This window comes from Hemibagrus wyckioides, linkage group LG13 (assembly GCF_019097595.1).
Source record: "Hemibagrus wyckioides isolate EC202008001 linkage group LG13, SWU_Hwy_1.0, whole genome shotgun sequence".
Lineage (NCBI taxonomy): Eukaryota > Metazoa > Chordata > Actinopteri > Siluriformes > Bagridae > Hemibagrus > Hemibagrus wyckioides.
The window spans coordinates 12,479,415-12,494,873 of NC_080722.1; the positions used below are offsets into that span (position 1 = coordinate 12,479,415).

The 15,459-nt window shown below is 37.3% G+C and overlaps 2 protein-coding genes across 2 annotated transcripts; one reads left to right on the plus strand and one right to left on the minus strand.

Moving 5' to 3' along the window:
• The first annotated feature begins 4,364 nt into the window (after positions 1-4,364).
• si:ch73-256g18.2 (small integral membrane protein 36) lies at positions 4,365-7,357 on the plus strand. Its single transcript, XM_058405645.1, has 2 exons — positions 4,365-4,769; positions 7,180-7,357. Exon 1 carries the CDS (start codon positions 4,365-4,367, stop codon positions 4,665-4,667), a length of 303 nt encoding a protein of 100 aa, XP_058261628.1. The 3' UTR covers positions 4,668-4,769; positions 7,180-7,357.
• A 2,018-nt stretch (positions 7,358-9,375) lies between these two features.
• On the minus strand, positions 9,376-15,407 carry hlfb (HLF transcription factor, PAR bZIP family member b). The gene is made up of 4 exons (XM_058406547.1): positions 14,705-15,407; positions 14,012-14,317; positions 12,200-12,414; positions 9,376-11,249 (listed from the first exon to the last, which is right to left on the minus strand). Exons 1-4 carry the CDS (start codon positions 14,811-14,813, stop codon positions 11,034-11,036), a joined length of 846 nt encoding a protein of 281 aa, XP_058262530.1. The 5' UTR covers positions 14,814-15,407; the 3' UTR covers positions 9,376-11,033.
• Between the last annotated feature and the right edge of the window lie 52 nt (positions 15,408-15,459).

Consider the following 15,459-nt stretch of genomic DNA (forward strand, 5'->3'; position numbering starts at 1 on the left):
AATGCTACACTCTGATTAAAAAGTGTTCCTTTGGCTGCCCTTCTCTGTCTCCCTTACACAATGTCACCTATAAAAAATGTAAAAAGTGTTCCTTTAATTTTTTTTGAGCAGTGTAAATACCCTGTGTAGAATCTACAGTTTACTCAATATAAACCAACTTAGGATTTTACATATGTACATCTACATGTATCTCAGGTAACCTAAAAAGAAATATAAGATACATTCTGATGTGGTCACTACTTTTATTCTCTCTGGGCTTGTGCAGATTTGATTTTCACTATTTAACACAGAAAGATGAATGATTTAATTGTCCAGAACAACTAGCCTAAAAAAGACAAGACTGAATCATTTCTGTAAACCCTAAAGATGTCTATGGATGTTTTTAATAGGACAGCCTAAAGACTGCTCTGTCTTACGTTCCAGTCCCAATCCTTAAACAGTAGATAACTTCACTTTAATATTACAGACTTAAAGTTAAAACTGTAATGAAAAAAAAAAATTGGTTCCCTTTTATGTTTCGTTTCTTTACTAAGGGTTTTTTTACTAATATTTTTGTCTGGGAGTTTTCCTCACCCTTGCCACTAGCTAGGAAGTCATTTGCATTTATATCCAGATTTCTGTAATGCTACACTGTGATTATGTCTATTGAAGAAAGTGCTATATAAATAAAATTGATCTAAATTTCAGGTTAAGAGGAATATGAGAGAGTGTAAAAATCAGGAAGGCAGAATCAGCAACAGAACACATGAGGGAACAGGTATGAAGAGGCTTTAGTCGAGAGACATGGAAGAATGGGTGGATGTGTAGCACTTGGGGAAGCTTAAGGTGGATAGATACCGGGCTGAGAACTTTGTATATAGAGAACTTTTTTTGGGGATGAAATTTTGGGGGCTGACAAATGCCCGCAAATGTCGGCAGAACACCCTCTAGAAATTCGAGGTGAATTGAGGGCCTCAATCTGACACCATGTCCTGTGGCAAGCCGGGGGAGTCCTGGATGCTCCCACAGATTCCTTGTTGTCTTCTCTTATGGAGGGCCACCTGCTGTTGGAGGATGGACAAAGTGCACGAGCTGCCAGGGTGGCAGAACAGGTGGGAACAATGATGCCACTGGAGTTGTTGCACCTCTCTCTCTATTTACATGCAGAGCACACAGACTGAAACTGATGCAGGGAGGATGTGTTCAGGGGCCAGTTCCACCCTGTCTGGAACATACTGCATGGCAGATTTACCATTCTTGGAAAGAGATGGTGAAATGAAAATGTCCAAAGAAGAGGCCCCAACAAGCTTGCCAGGGATTCAGACCGTTGGCCGCGCCCTCTGACCAGTGCCCCCACTCCTCTAGGGCGAACTTGATAGCCAAAGTTCCCGTTCGCCAATAGGGTAATTCTGTTCGGCTGGCGTCAACAAGAAAAAGGCGCAGGGATGGAGGCGGCTGTCTTTGGCAGACTACTGAGACAGGACGGCCCCAATGCCTAGATCACTTCCACTTTAAACTGACTGGATCTGGGAGGGTCAGGATGGGGGCAAACATCAAGAGGCCCTTGAGTCTGGAAAAGGCCTGCTCGGCTTTGGGATTCCAACAGAACAATCAGAGAGAAGAGGTCAGCCGGTGTAAAGCTGTAGCCACTGATGAAGTTGTGATAAAAATTTGTGAATCCACAAATGATGCCAGCTTTGAGAGATTTCTGGATGTACTGTGCCATGGCCTCCCTCTTGGGTCTGGGCAAAATCATTTGGAACATGTCTGGACCCATGTAATGACTTTAATATTTAAGTATAAATTTAACCTGCTGATTTCCTTCATCTCGAGCTTAAAATGATCCTAATTACAGAAAGGAAAATAAGTGTTCCTAAGGGTACTGGGTTCATGTGTTCTTTAAATCAGAATTGCAAGGAGTCAAATGATCAAAACACAACATATTCTGTTCCTGTGTAAGGCATGTCTCTGTGAAATCAGGAAGTTTATAGAAAGAGCCACCTGCGAATTGTATATGGTGTTTAAATGAATTTAGAATAAGAGTCAGATTAGCACACAAAAGCAGAGAAGAGGATGAAAGAGTTAGACACTATAGGACATCTGTCAGTAATAGTAGTAATAGTAATAGTAATAGTAATGTCAGTAAGAGTATCCAGGACATTGTGCGGTCTTGCAGATGTGGCCCAATTATTTGTTTTGCTTTCTGGGACAATGCGGCACCGGGCATCCTGGAGGTTGGCCTTCAAGGGGGCCATCATGAATGAGTAATTTCTCTGACCCCATCTCTCCTGTCTTCTATTTGTTCTTCTAGAGGTCCAGTGTAATGTTATTGTATCATAGTCATTGTACTTACTTTTCTTAGGATGAGATTGTACTGAATCAGTGTAACCTCTCATTCCAGGATCTAGTTATGAAATTAATTATAAAAAATAAAAAATAAAAGATTGGCATCCCATCCAGAGTAAACTGTCCCACCTTACACCCAGTGTTCCTGAGATTTCAGATCCACCACAACCTTGACCATATTTACACGCGTACACACACACACACAGTTCAGCAAAGTGAGGGTTAATTTATTCAGTCATGGGGTGAAGAGACAGGAACTCCCTCTTGTTCTACTGATTCCTCATTTCAGACTACAGCTACACATTAGAGACCACACCATAAGAGACATGGTAAGTTAATTACTGAGATTACTTTTTAACTATTCTAAAAGGTTGTCCTTAAATGGAGTTTGTCCATAAAGCTTTAAGGACTTAAAATAAAATCAAAATGCTGTAAACGTCTGTAATTCTACAGCCTGAAACATGAGCGGTGAGCATGCAGAGAGGACAAACTCCATCTTAGATCAACATCTGGAGCTGACTGTGGCCACTTGAGGAACAAAGGCCTCCTGCTATCGCTGCACTTTACCATTCAGCATTGTGCCCCTGATGATTGCCATTGCAGTTACAGCCATAGCCTGCAGCTTCAAGTCCCATGGTTTCATTATCTCCATCATGGGGCTGGTGCTGCTTTCCAGCAGTCTGCTGCTGCTGCTTGGCCTTGCTGTTATATGCTGGGCAAGATAATTGACAGACACTCAGCAAGTCAGGGGCAAGTCAGTGCACTCTTGTAGAAAGCCAGAGACCCAGATGATTAAAGGTATATTCTTATTAAGCAAGACAAAGGTCACAAATTATTAAACCAGTGTTTTTTTATTTTATTATTTTGTTTTTCTTGGATTTCAGCCAGAACAGCTGTAAAAACAAATGCACAGATGTTTTGGTAAGACTATTCTGGTGACAGACTATAAACTGCAGAAGTTTTCATTACAAATTTTACATTATGAAGTATATATCAAGAAGCATCATATAAACAGCAATTTTGTACTTTCCCATGCAATATGTATATTTAATATTTTACATATACATTTTATTTGACAGTAATAATTTAGTAGAATGTCTAATTATGCCTAATAATGAATTTAGGACACTCTTATATATAGGAATACCTACACTTTGGTTTATATTCCTAATGGAACAAAACTGAAAATTTAATTTGAACATACTTCTACAAATGACTGGTGTTTTGGTTATAATGTAGAAAAGGGGTCATCCACCTGGTTCCTATCTTCATACATGATTCTGTGCCAATACTAATCCAACACAGCTGATGTAGTTAATCAAGTGAAGTAGATGGATTGAAAACTCTGCAGGAAGGTTGAATTAAATTGGTGATCACTGTCATAAAACCTTTAATATTTCACTTTGCACTTATAGTAAAATATGCTGTGTTATGAAACACAACCATATGAACTCAAGTCCAGGGACCCCAAATCACTCTGCTTCCTTATAAGTCCATTCAATCTACAGTCATTAAGTAATATTTTGTCATATATTCAGTCATATTTACAGCTCTATAAATTATATAGGATATATATAATAAGATTTCTATAAAATCCACACTTAGAAAAACTTATTCTATAGCAAACTCCCAAGTTATTTTCTCACAAAGGAAATCAAATTCATACTCTAATGTACATTAAATATAATGATTGTGTACTGAATATTTGAATTATATTTTAATGCAAATGGTGCTATAAATATGCTATAGCATGTGATTTGTCCAAATTTCTCTTGAAGCATGCAATTGATAAAATTAAAATGGTGGCTAAAGTCATTAAAAGGATCAGGATTTAATCACTGTTTGCAGCAATTCAGGGTTAAAGGATGGAGGAGTAGCACGGAGGATTAAAATCTTTTCACAGCAAAGCTCCATATACACTCTGTCCTGCATGGATGGCCCTGCTGTTGCTCTTTGGGATATTTCAGCAGAGAAGTAAGACAACGGTTAATGGTGCCTACATTTCTCTCAGAGCACTGCGTGAGGAATGAAGCATTGCCATGGGTTTTATGGAGTTATACCTAGAGATTGACCCAGTCACTTTAAACCTGATTATTCTCATTGCCAGCTACGTGATACTGCTTCTGGTCTTCCTGATCTCCTGTGTGCTCTACGACTGCCGAGGCAAAGACCCCTCTAAGGAGTATGATCCGGAGCCTCCAGCTCCACAGCAGCAGCCTTCCAACCAGCTTGTGGCGAACTCTCCACCATCTGGACAGTTTAACGAGCAAAACAACACCGGTGTCAACAGCTATGTGCCACCCACCCCTGATACACGTGAGAAAAGGAGCACACTGGTATAAATAGCCATCAGTTCTCTCGGCTAGGAAAAAAAACTGAGTTAATTTCTTTTCTTTTAATTTTCCAAACTATCAATAATTCCACCACAAGCAAGCTTAGAAGAGGTAAGACATTTTAATATACTTAATATCCTTAAACTGAAAACATCAGGTAAATTGATTAGAGTAGAAAAGATTATACTTTCATTTACAGTTCAGTCGGCAATCAAAATTAGTATGGAGTCCAGAACATTTAAAGCTTTAATGTAGTGTACATAATTTTTAGTTATTTTCCCACAATTTACCATGAAAACCCATTTTCACATTTCTTTTGATTCTTGTTACTGAGACTGTAGCTGTTTTTAGAGAACACATTCGATGCATACTTAAAAAAATGGATGATATTTGACTTGTGATTAGACAGCATTTGCTTGCCATTATGCTGGAAGAGCCATTAGAAGCAGGCAGATTATCTCTAGCTGCATCATATCACTGTTGCGTCAGCTCCCAGGACTGCTCTCGTTAAACACACACACACACACACACACACACACACACATACATCCTCTTTATGCTTTTACAATTGCTATGTAACTACAATATTTTTCCCTCATGATCCAATTTCTTTTGCAGACCTTTTTTTGCAAGCAAGTTATGAACACACACTTCAAATATTACGGAGCTTTTTATGTGATTTTACATGGTGTTCATAAAGTTTTGATCATAAATGCTACCACTGTCTTTAAATCTAATGTGCTTATTCTCATTCTAATGTGCATTCTGGAAAGCTTTATATTTCCAAGCATATGCAGTAAGCATAGAATTGATGCAGCTTTGTTACACTTCAAAATGACAGTCTAGTGCAATATCCAAGAAAACCGCTCTCTAGTGTACATCCCTTTCTGCAGTTTCACACACATGAATAAACAAATGAACGAATGACTCAATCAATCAATCATTATGTAGGACAAATCATGCTTCATGCTATAGTTTTACTACAGAATAAAGCTGACTAGATGGAAATATTTAAAGAACTATGATTAGGTATTATGATTAGGTACTAAGGCTTCTTTTTTTGGTCATGTTTCCTTCTGCTTGACCAGATTTCGAAACTCACATGACACTAAATATCCTAAGCTAGTTGCAGTCATAATGTTTTGGTTCATAAATGCATTCATTTGACCTAAATAGGATGCTTGTTGTAATAACTGGGTCAATATTTCTCCTGCACCAATTCCTGACATATTATTCATAATTTTATGTATATTCTGTTATATCAGTGACAACATAAACTATATTGATAAACGGATGGGAACCCTTGAGCATCACACTCCTGTGTGCTTCATAAAAATCTCATTTCAAAATCATGGGCATTAATAAGGAGCTGTTTTTCCCTTTCGTCCCCTAACAGCCTCCACTCTTCAGAGAAGGCTTTCCATTGGATTTTAGAAAGTGACTGTAGGGATTTGTGCCCATTCAGCCTCAAGAGCTTTAATAATAGGTTGGGTACTGATGTCAGGCGAGTAGGCTTGACACGCAGCTGATGTTCAGTGAGGTTAAAGTGAGAGCTGTGTGGAGATCATTTGAGGTCTTCCACACCAACATTGGCAAGTCATGTCTTTATGGAACTTGCTTTGTGTGTAGGGACTCATTTGGGCCCTTTATTTAATCAACACGGATGTATTGGCAACTTACATTGTTATTGTTTTAAAACACTCTCTGGACTCCCAAAAGGGCAACAACAGCTACAACATTTTGAGTATGCATTACACACAGCAGAAAATAAAATAACATTTCTTTCCTGGTGGAGGAACAGAATTTGGCACAAACAATGACAAGAGCCTTTCCTGATTGGATCAGCAGTGCACGTTAAAAGGTGTTGGAAATGTTTTTCTGGTACACATCTGGACGTCTAATATCCTTGGAAGTCTGGGAGCATAATTTCATGAAAGTAAATATATAATTAAATGTCATAATTTACATTTCTTTTGAATTCAGATAGTTTCCGTAATGTTTTTCTTTTTTTTAGTTAGCACAGCACCAATTTGGGATAATTACTCTATTACGCAATAGAATTTAGTGTCATAAACATGTTGGAGACTCACAGACCCATGATCCTTGTGTCAGCATCGGTTTCCTACTCCCTACTGCCTACTTGCCCAAAGATGTGAATGAGTGCATGACTGTGTAATTAACTGTGATGTCCCACCCAGGATATGGTCTTGGCTTGCACCCAGTACCTCCAGGATAGACTTCTGATCTAACACATCACTGACCAGGATAATGGGGTTACTGAATATGAATGAATAAATGACCATTTTATTGACCACTGAATAAACTGCCTTTCACCTATAACTGCTTTATTAAATGTCTTGTTGGTAACCTTTTTTAAATGCTATATCATCCACATGAACCAGAGTTGGATATTAAAGAAAACTACACAAACATTTAGACATTTAGAGCATTTAGAGCTCCAAACTTACAAACAACAAATAACAAACTGCCATATTAAATGTTAATCTTTTCTCTTTTCTAGGACCATCTATAATCCAGGCCACACAACAAGAATGCTTACAGATTCTAGAAATGGGGTCAGCACAGCTTCTGAGCCCAGAGACGGCAATCATCTGAGAAAAATCCTAAAGAGAAGATGTGGCCAGTGACCTGCACCCTGTTGCTGTCTATGCATATAATATGAACAAATAATAAATAAATCTATGCTAATAAATCTTTTGATCCATATGAGGATAAATTATGTTGCGTGTTTGAGATGTTTCAGTGTCCTACTGATAGGTGTGTAGTGTCCTTAAAGAATACCTAGGGTAGAGATTTTGAATATTAGTAGAACTTTGAACTCAGTTTGCATATCAGAACCAATAACGTGACGACGATTAACAACTTCTCAGACACTCTATTAAATTAGCTCCAAAACATAAGCGAAAATGACAAAAAATATTTTTCGTCAGAAGCAAGGAAATGGGAAAAACAGAAGTAAACTCTTTCATAATTCCTTTTGGGGTTTATAGCCAATGGCCAGTGAACAAATCTGAACATTTTATGCAGTCCGCATTTATACAATTAAGATACATGATTTAATTGTCATTGGTTTTACTAACAAGTTACTTTATAATTCAAGTAACCTCTTAGTAAAACCAGCAGCTAAAATCTAGCATGAATAGTGACTAGAATGTATGTATGTGGCATGTTTAAGAATAAGATACACAGCTAATGGTGATGATTGTGGAAGGCCAGTGTTAGTGACTGTGAGCTGGCTGGTGGATTCTGATGTTGCTTTTTTTCCAAGCATATCCACAAGCAGGCCTGGATCAGCATGGGATTAACAGCAGATCCCATCTGCTACCTCTGCATTTGCAAATGGCTTTATATAACCTCATGTCTATTTGATAAATGCCACAGAAATCCCTGCAGTATGTCGCCTTTGTTAGTGTGGGGTAAATGGTCATCAAGGCTACACCCATAAGATGACTACACAAATAAACATACATCACAGCTGCTCTGATCACATGTCATTAGAGCACAGATGTAACAGTGGACAAGAATCATTAACACTGAAATAGTGAAAGAAAAGAGAGTCAGAGGAACAGAGAATTCAAGGGAGGATATTACAGATTTAAATGGATATATTTTTGTATTTACCTGAAATTTAGATACGAGTATACAATACAGAATAAAGTATACTGTATATTTATGAGTAGGGTTCCACAATGTGACCTAAAGATTTCAGGAGGCAGCTGATTTAGGGTAGTCCAACCTTACAACAGAATTTTGCACAGAAACGTTTACCAATTTGTCAATTTTAACCGTTTAAAGAACCCATTATGTCTGACTGTGTAGAATTTCAAATACAGTCACATTAACCAGTACAACTTATCCTGCCTACACTGTATAAAATTGTTCAAAACTTTGTATTGTATCACACATATATTTATTTATCAAATAAATGGTTTGTCAGCTAATTAGACTTCGACATCTACTTCAATTTGGGACAGTGATGCTTATCAGAGGCATTAAAGATTTTTTGTTCTCTTGACATGATGACGGACTTGAAGAGAACATGGATCATGGAGGTTTGGATCATGTTGACATAAAAATGTGACATTTTAAATCTCTCTACAAACAAGTTAATTTTTGAAAAAAGGATGCTCTCTAGTGGTTTTTTATAGGAAGACCCCAAACCCCAAAATTTTCAAAAAGAATAGTTGCACAGATGCAGTGTAAATGATTTGCTAATTCCTTTACAAAAACTTCATTTACTTTCATCTCTTGCCAATAAATAAATAATATGCATTAGTTTTTATTATAATTTAATATACTGGCTCATTGTTTTTTTTAATCATTTGAATTATTTTTATTGATTTTATTATAATTTTATGATTAATGAATTAATATTTTATTATTATTATTATTATTATTATTATTATTATTATTAATGTGCTTTATTCATATTGAATTATGTTTAATGTATTACGAAATTCAATGAGCATATACTGGAAATAAGCCTGAAATAAAGCCCATGTCTGAAATATTCCTTTAAACAGAGAATAACAGAAAGGAATTTAAACATTGTTGGGGCTTTTTATGCACATTTTACCAATAAAAATGTAAAACAAAATAATAATAATAATAATAATAATAATAATAATAAAAAAACACACAAGATATAAAAGACTGATATTTACAGTCTAATTTACACATAAGATAAGAACACAAGTAGATTTGTTAAGAATTTATTTAATCATGATTGTAGGCAAGAAAACAGGAAAAGGGGGAAAAAGAAGTCAGACAATAAACCAACAATAAAATATTTTTTAAAGCCAATAAATACTCTACTAAAAATAAACATGCTATAAATTCAATTTTATGGCATAAGATCTTTTCACAGTCAACATTCACTGCTTTCAACAGTATTGCAAACACAATGATACCATCTTTCAAAAGAAATCATTTCACCAGCAAGAAACACTGCAGACTGTGTTGATCCTAACAATAGTACAAACAGCAAAAAAGAGGGAAAAAAAAAGACCTTGTTCACCTTTCAGTGATGCATAAAAATAGATTCAGTATGACTAGGAGATAACAAATGGATGTTAAATTCAGAAAAAAAAACCTTTAATGCATTAGATAAACGGATTGGATTATACTTCACTAATGCCCATGCAGAATTCCAGCAAGCTACAGCATTTTGAAATATTTAAAAGCTCTTTTTTCCATGTAGTCAAACACCCTTCAAACACATCTTTAGAGATTCATAGGAAAATACTGTACAAAACAAACCAAAAAAAAAAAAAAAAGCTTTGTAAAACATTTCAGACATTTATACATAGATATTTTCTTTCTTTTGGTCTGGAATAAAGACTGATAGTTTATTCAGAGACAGAAAATCACCACACATTTACATTCTGACCACATTCTGGCTCCAAAAGGCAAGCAGAGTCTTTTCTTAATTTCTTGTTATTAATCAAGTTTCAAACACATTGCCATTCTCTGTGAAATGACCAGTGCTAATAAAACTTGGCAGTGTCATTTACCTTTGTTTCAATAAACAAAACTCTATTCATGTTCAGTACAGAAGCCAAAAAAATTATTGCCACAGGTATAGTGTTCTAATTCATCTCATCGTAAATACTTACAATGAGGGAAAAAAAAAAAAAAAGTAAAGATGGGTATCAAAGACATAAGATTTAACGTATTTGATTAAAGATCAAAATATGGTCTAAGCATTCAAAAAACATGCTGATGTGAGAGGTATGAAGGCTATATATCAACACAAATCCCAACCAGAAATAAACTGGGATAGAAGAAAATGGTGTGTAACAATCATGTAACAGAGTCAAATAGTTTAATAAAAAACTGTCATGTTAAAAAAGCGTACTCATAAATACTCTTTTTCTTTATAGAATTTTTTTTCTATAATTTACTCTGTGTGTGTGAAAACAGCAGGCCATTGCAGAGACACTGAAAATTAGTGTGAGGCCTAAATGTAAATTTTGCTCGCCAGATTTAACACTGGAGTGCTGACTCACTAAACATATAAAGCCTGCAAATTTGTACTTTATTAATAAAAACTGTAACAATGTATCTACTATGATGAACTAAAAATGATTTTTTTCCATACAATTAAGTGCTATAACATTCCTTAAACATATACAGAATACATGAATAAGAAGGAACCATCCCTATAGCATAAAACATCTCTTTATATTTAAAAAATAAAAAAGGCTGGCTAATAAAAATGACACTGAAACATGACCTCACACTAACACAATTCTAAAGTGCCAAGAACAGACAGGGGTGATGGTCAACAGGTTTAAATGATGAAAGGACATTTCACCATTCCATCGTACTTCCTGTTACCCGGACCTGTAGGCCTCACAGAGGGCCGTGCTGAGCTTCATACTTTGCTAGAATATTTTTACAGCGCCCAAGCTCCTTCCGCAGATCAGCCACTTCCTGTCGGAGAGCGGAGTTCTCCTTCTCTAGGAAACCGGCCCGGATGGCAATCTGGTTCTCCTTCAGGCGCCGAGCATCCCGTGACCGCTTGGCAGCCATGTTGTTCTTTCTGCGCCGTGCCCAGTATTTTTCATCCTACACAAATGTATGTGAAAGAAATGAGATGTTGACCTTCCAATTAAACTGACTAACATATGAAAATCTATCAGCGGCCATTTGCTTTGTTTACACTAAGACATTTTGAATGGAATAAGACCGGGCTTACTTTCAAGCATTAAAACAAGCAAATTTATAAAACACAAACAATGTCAGTCTGACAAATGAACCCATATTTTTATGCTGCATACACTTTTCCAATTTAATTGTAATGCTTAAGAAATTGTGCTGCGATTTTTACCATGTCAACATAATTAGCACATTTATTTATATATTATATTTATTGTTGTTTGAAACCACAGGGGTTTTAAGCTCTCACTAGTCTTACTATCTTCGTGCTTGTTCATTTTTATTTTACACTTCTTCTAGATCAAGAATCTCAGCATACTTTATATCACTAAAGTCTTGTATGCATGTATTGCTATTCTTGGTCACCCAATCTGCAAGCAGTTGTAAGCACAATAAAGATAAATTGGTTGTCTCCAAAGCACACAGTGTTCAAGCACAATCCAATACCACTTTTAGGTTTATGTTTTAATGTGACAGTGGTTACTAAAGAATTATCCATCTGTGTGCTGAGGGTTTTTTTTTTTTTTGTTGTTATTATTATTATTTATTTATTTGTGAAGTCATGACTGTGAAATCAGCTTGGAGCAATTTATTACTCTGCAAATCCTTGCATGGATCCACTTTTATTTGGACAAATTAAAATGGCAAATCCTTTAATCCGAACCCCAGAAGAACTAGTGTGCTCTATGAAAAGTAGGACCACATGGGTTTGGCCACCCAAGGATGAATGAATGAACTACTGGGCTTAAGCTTCTTATCAAAAGATGCAAGTGACATGGGAAGTGTCAGTGAGAATAGGGGTAACATTGTGCACACACACACACACACACACACAAAATGAAGTGTAGCCACACTGTTACCTTAATGTCATCAGGAATGAAGACTTTGCGTGCCTTTTTGATGATTGGCTTGGGTTTAAGCTCATCTTCAGAGAACCTGCACTTACGAGGGTCGAATGCTTCCTGGCCTGGCACACTAGACAGAGCCAGGTCTGTTGGGTCAGGCTCATAGCTCATCATCACTTGGATGCTCTCTGGGTCAACTGGGCTAGGAGTGTTGCGTGATGAAGGCATCACTGCAAATAGAATTAATATATTTGATACCAAATTTGTGAAAATGTATGTCTAAACAACATGCATCAAAAACAGAGAGCTCTATAGATAGTATCTAATGACTTTTCAAATGATAGCGCACATATACTGGGATAAGCTTGTAGTGTCGGCACTAATCCACTAAGTGGCAACACAGTACATGCATTGAGCACACATTCGGCAAAAAGCAGGAGCAGTATCAGCTTAAGCAACAGCTGCATGTCAATTACAGGACCTGTTTACCAACCAAGAAAATTAAACACTATTTTGTGGTATTTTTAGCTATTGTTCAAAGCACATGTGGATCAGACATCTTACATTATTTGTGTGTATATATGAAGACCTGCTCAGGCCTGGCCAAACTACTGACCGATACTGGTTAAATACAAACAAACAACCTTCAAGGCAAAAAGATCTAATCTGAAATCATTTATAGTCGTAAAGGACATTTAAATGTCAGCCAGTCTGTACATTTTTAAGCAAAGGACTCAAAGGCAACTGGTGTAACTCAAGTGATGCACACACCTATACCTGTATACCCTTAATCACTACATTATGACTGGGTTTTATATAAGACTAAAGTAAGATTGTAATGTTGCACAGCACAAAGGTTAATCATGTGATCCAAATGACTCCATTTTGGACCCCATACTCATAGGGGAGTAAGTATGGGTTTGTGGTCTTATTTGTTAAATAGAAGTGTGTCACTGAATTACCATCAAACTGATCACAAGCTCAGAGTTGTCCACCTGGAATCGAATAGATCACATTTTGAATGAATTTAATTGTAGGGTCAGACTGAATAAAAGAGATTTAAGTGCTTGAACTGAAAAGCATGCAGTCCACTTGCAGCTGTCATATGTTAAGGCAATTGGCCCGTCACGTTTTCATACACGCTGGCTGACAGAAACATCAGCGTGCACTCCAGGTGCTCACTGTAGCAGCCTGTGTTTAATGTGGATTCTACAAATGACACTGGCTCATTCCAGTTTTAACTTCCATGCAGACACAATCATTATAAGACTCTGGCTTCTGTTCTTTACCCCTAAACTTAACTTGTTTTTACTTCTTTAACCTTCAGTGCAGACTCATGCTTTACTTTCAAACAAAGGCTCACTCTTAAAGGCAAATAAAAAATATGTACAGCACTTCTTAAGAAATGCATCTACTTTTCGCAAAGCTGTACTTTAACGTGTGTTACAAACTTCACACCTGTGTTTTACACTTTCTATGCATTTGTTTAGAATCTAAAAACTGACATCTAATTGTATCATCTTTCTGTTTGATGTTACACTGCTGAGAAAGCCAGGATCATTTTTGTTGTTGGAAATGTGTCTGTGGTTCAGGGTTACACTAGTGGATTGTTAAATGCTATAAGGAAATGATTGCATATTGCTGCCAGCCATTCCTTATTCAGAGGTGTGGACAATGCATGGCAGCTTTAAACAAAACCTAATGCTATGTTGACTCATTGCATGTCAATTATATGCATTAATTAGGTTCATTCTGACATGGTGTATAATAACAGCCAGCATTTGCTGCAGTAATGTTGCTTCTGTTCTGACATAACACTGCTTGTACCTGTTCGTGTGGGACTCTGAAGGCAGTTCTGAGAGACCATGCTTGTGTGGATGGAGGTGCTGACTCTGTTGCTGAGGTCCATGACGGAGACTGGGGTCTGCTGCTGCTGCTGAGGACATTGGCTTTGCTCATGCTGTGGTGGACTGGATGGAATGCCATTTTCAGACAGAAACTCGTCAAGGTCCATGTACTCCAACTGAAAATTATCGCCATCATAAGGCAAGGTCTTATCCCAAAGTACCGGGCCCAGGAAGGCAGACTGCGGCACATTCCTCTCTTCCTCCAACTTCTTCTCCTTGTCATAAACTGCAATGTAAATGAATGATGTAAAACTGAGTTTGACTGCTTTTTTCATGTAGCTGTAATAAGGTTTATTTTTTTTCCCTTTTATGTGTAGGTTAGTTTCTTGGTTTGTGCATCTCTCATTGCGCTGCATGCAGTATTTTATTTGTGGTCAAATCACGAGTTTAACAGGCTGCTGATCTTATTCCTTGACTGACCAAACACAAGGTGCACTTTGCCTTTTCTTGCGGGAGTTAATTAACAATCCCATCAAAAAATATACTAGAAAATTTTGCATCGAGGTCAATATACATGTGCAATTTCGAATGCATGTCAAATAATGTAATTATCTCGCCATGACAGTTTCATTATATTATATATATGAAAAAATGAGACAGAATTTATTTTTACCTTCTTCGTGGTGCCGTGGTAGTTTCATTGGATATTCGAGAAGAGATTTGAGCACTCCGTAAGTTGGAGGAGGTAAAAAAGTTGGGTTCATGGTCAGAGGTCTGGACATGTCAGCTGTATTCCGTGCAAGCAAAAGCAAACAAACAAACAAAAACAAAACCCGAAAGACGAACCGAAGAAAGTGCACGATCCGCTATGCAAAATGCACGAGTCGCGTCGAGCGTGTTGAGAGAATAAACAGGACGGATAGTTAAGATTGTTAGACAGATAAATAGATAGACAGATAGCCTGCTGCTGTAAGCTCCGGGCTCTGCGACCTTAAACTGTTGAGTGGACTGTAATGATCACTTCCATGTGTGAACACTCAAGCGCGTGACGTCAAAGCTCGAGAGGCTGGACCGACTTTCCAGCTGCATGGAAAGTCATGCACACACACAAATCAGGAACAAATGTGACAAGTGACTCGAGCTATACTCTAGATATCGTTGACATTTACAATACTAGATGTATGTGGTTACGACGCAATCAGTGTTTGTAAGAAAAATCGGAAACTCATCTAAGCATGAGTTGAGTTAAAGTCGTGCTCGCGTCCTCTTTTACACTAAACTTGCATATCAAGGCAGAAGTAGAATCAGTGCACACAGGCTTTCATCGTTGTTCAGCACGTTCAGGACAACAACACGGATCCATCGCACAACCGCCTGGCATGCTCCGGGCGCGTGCTGGGAGCGGCAGGTCACGTGATCTGAGCGGCT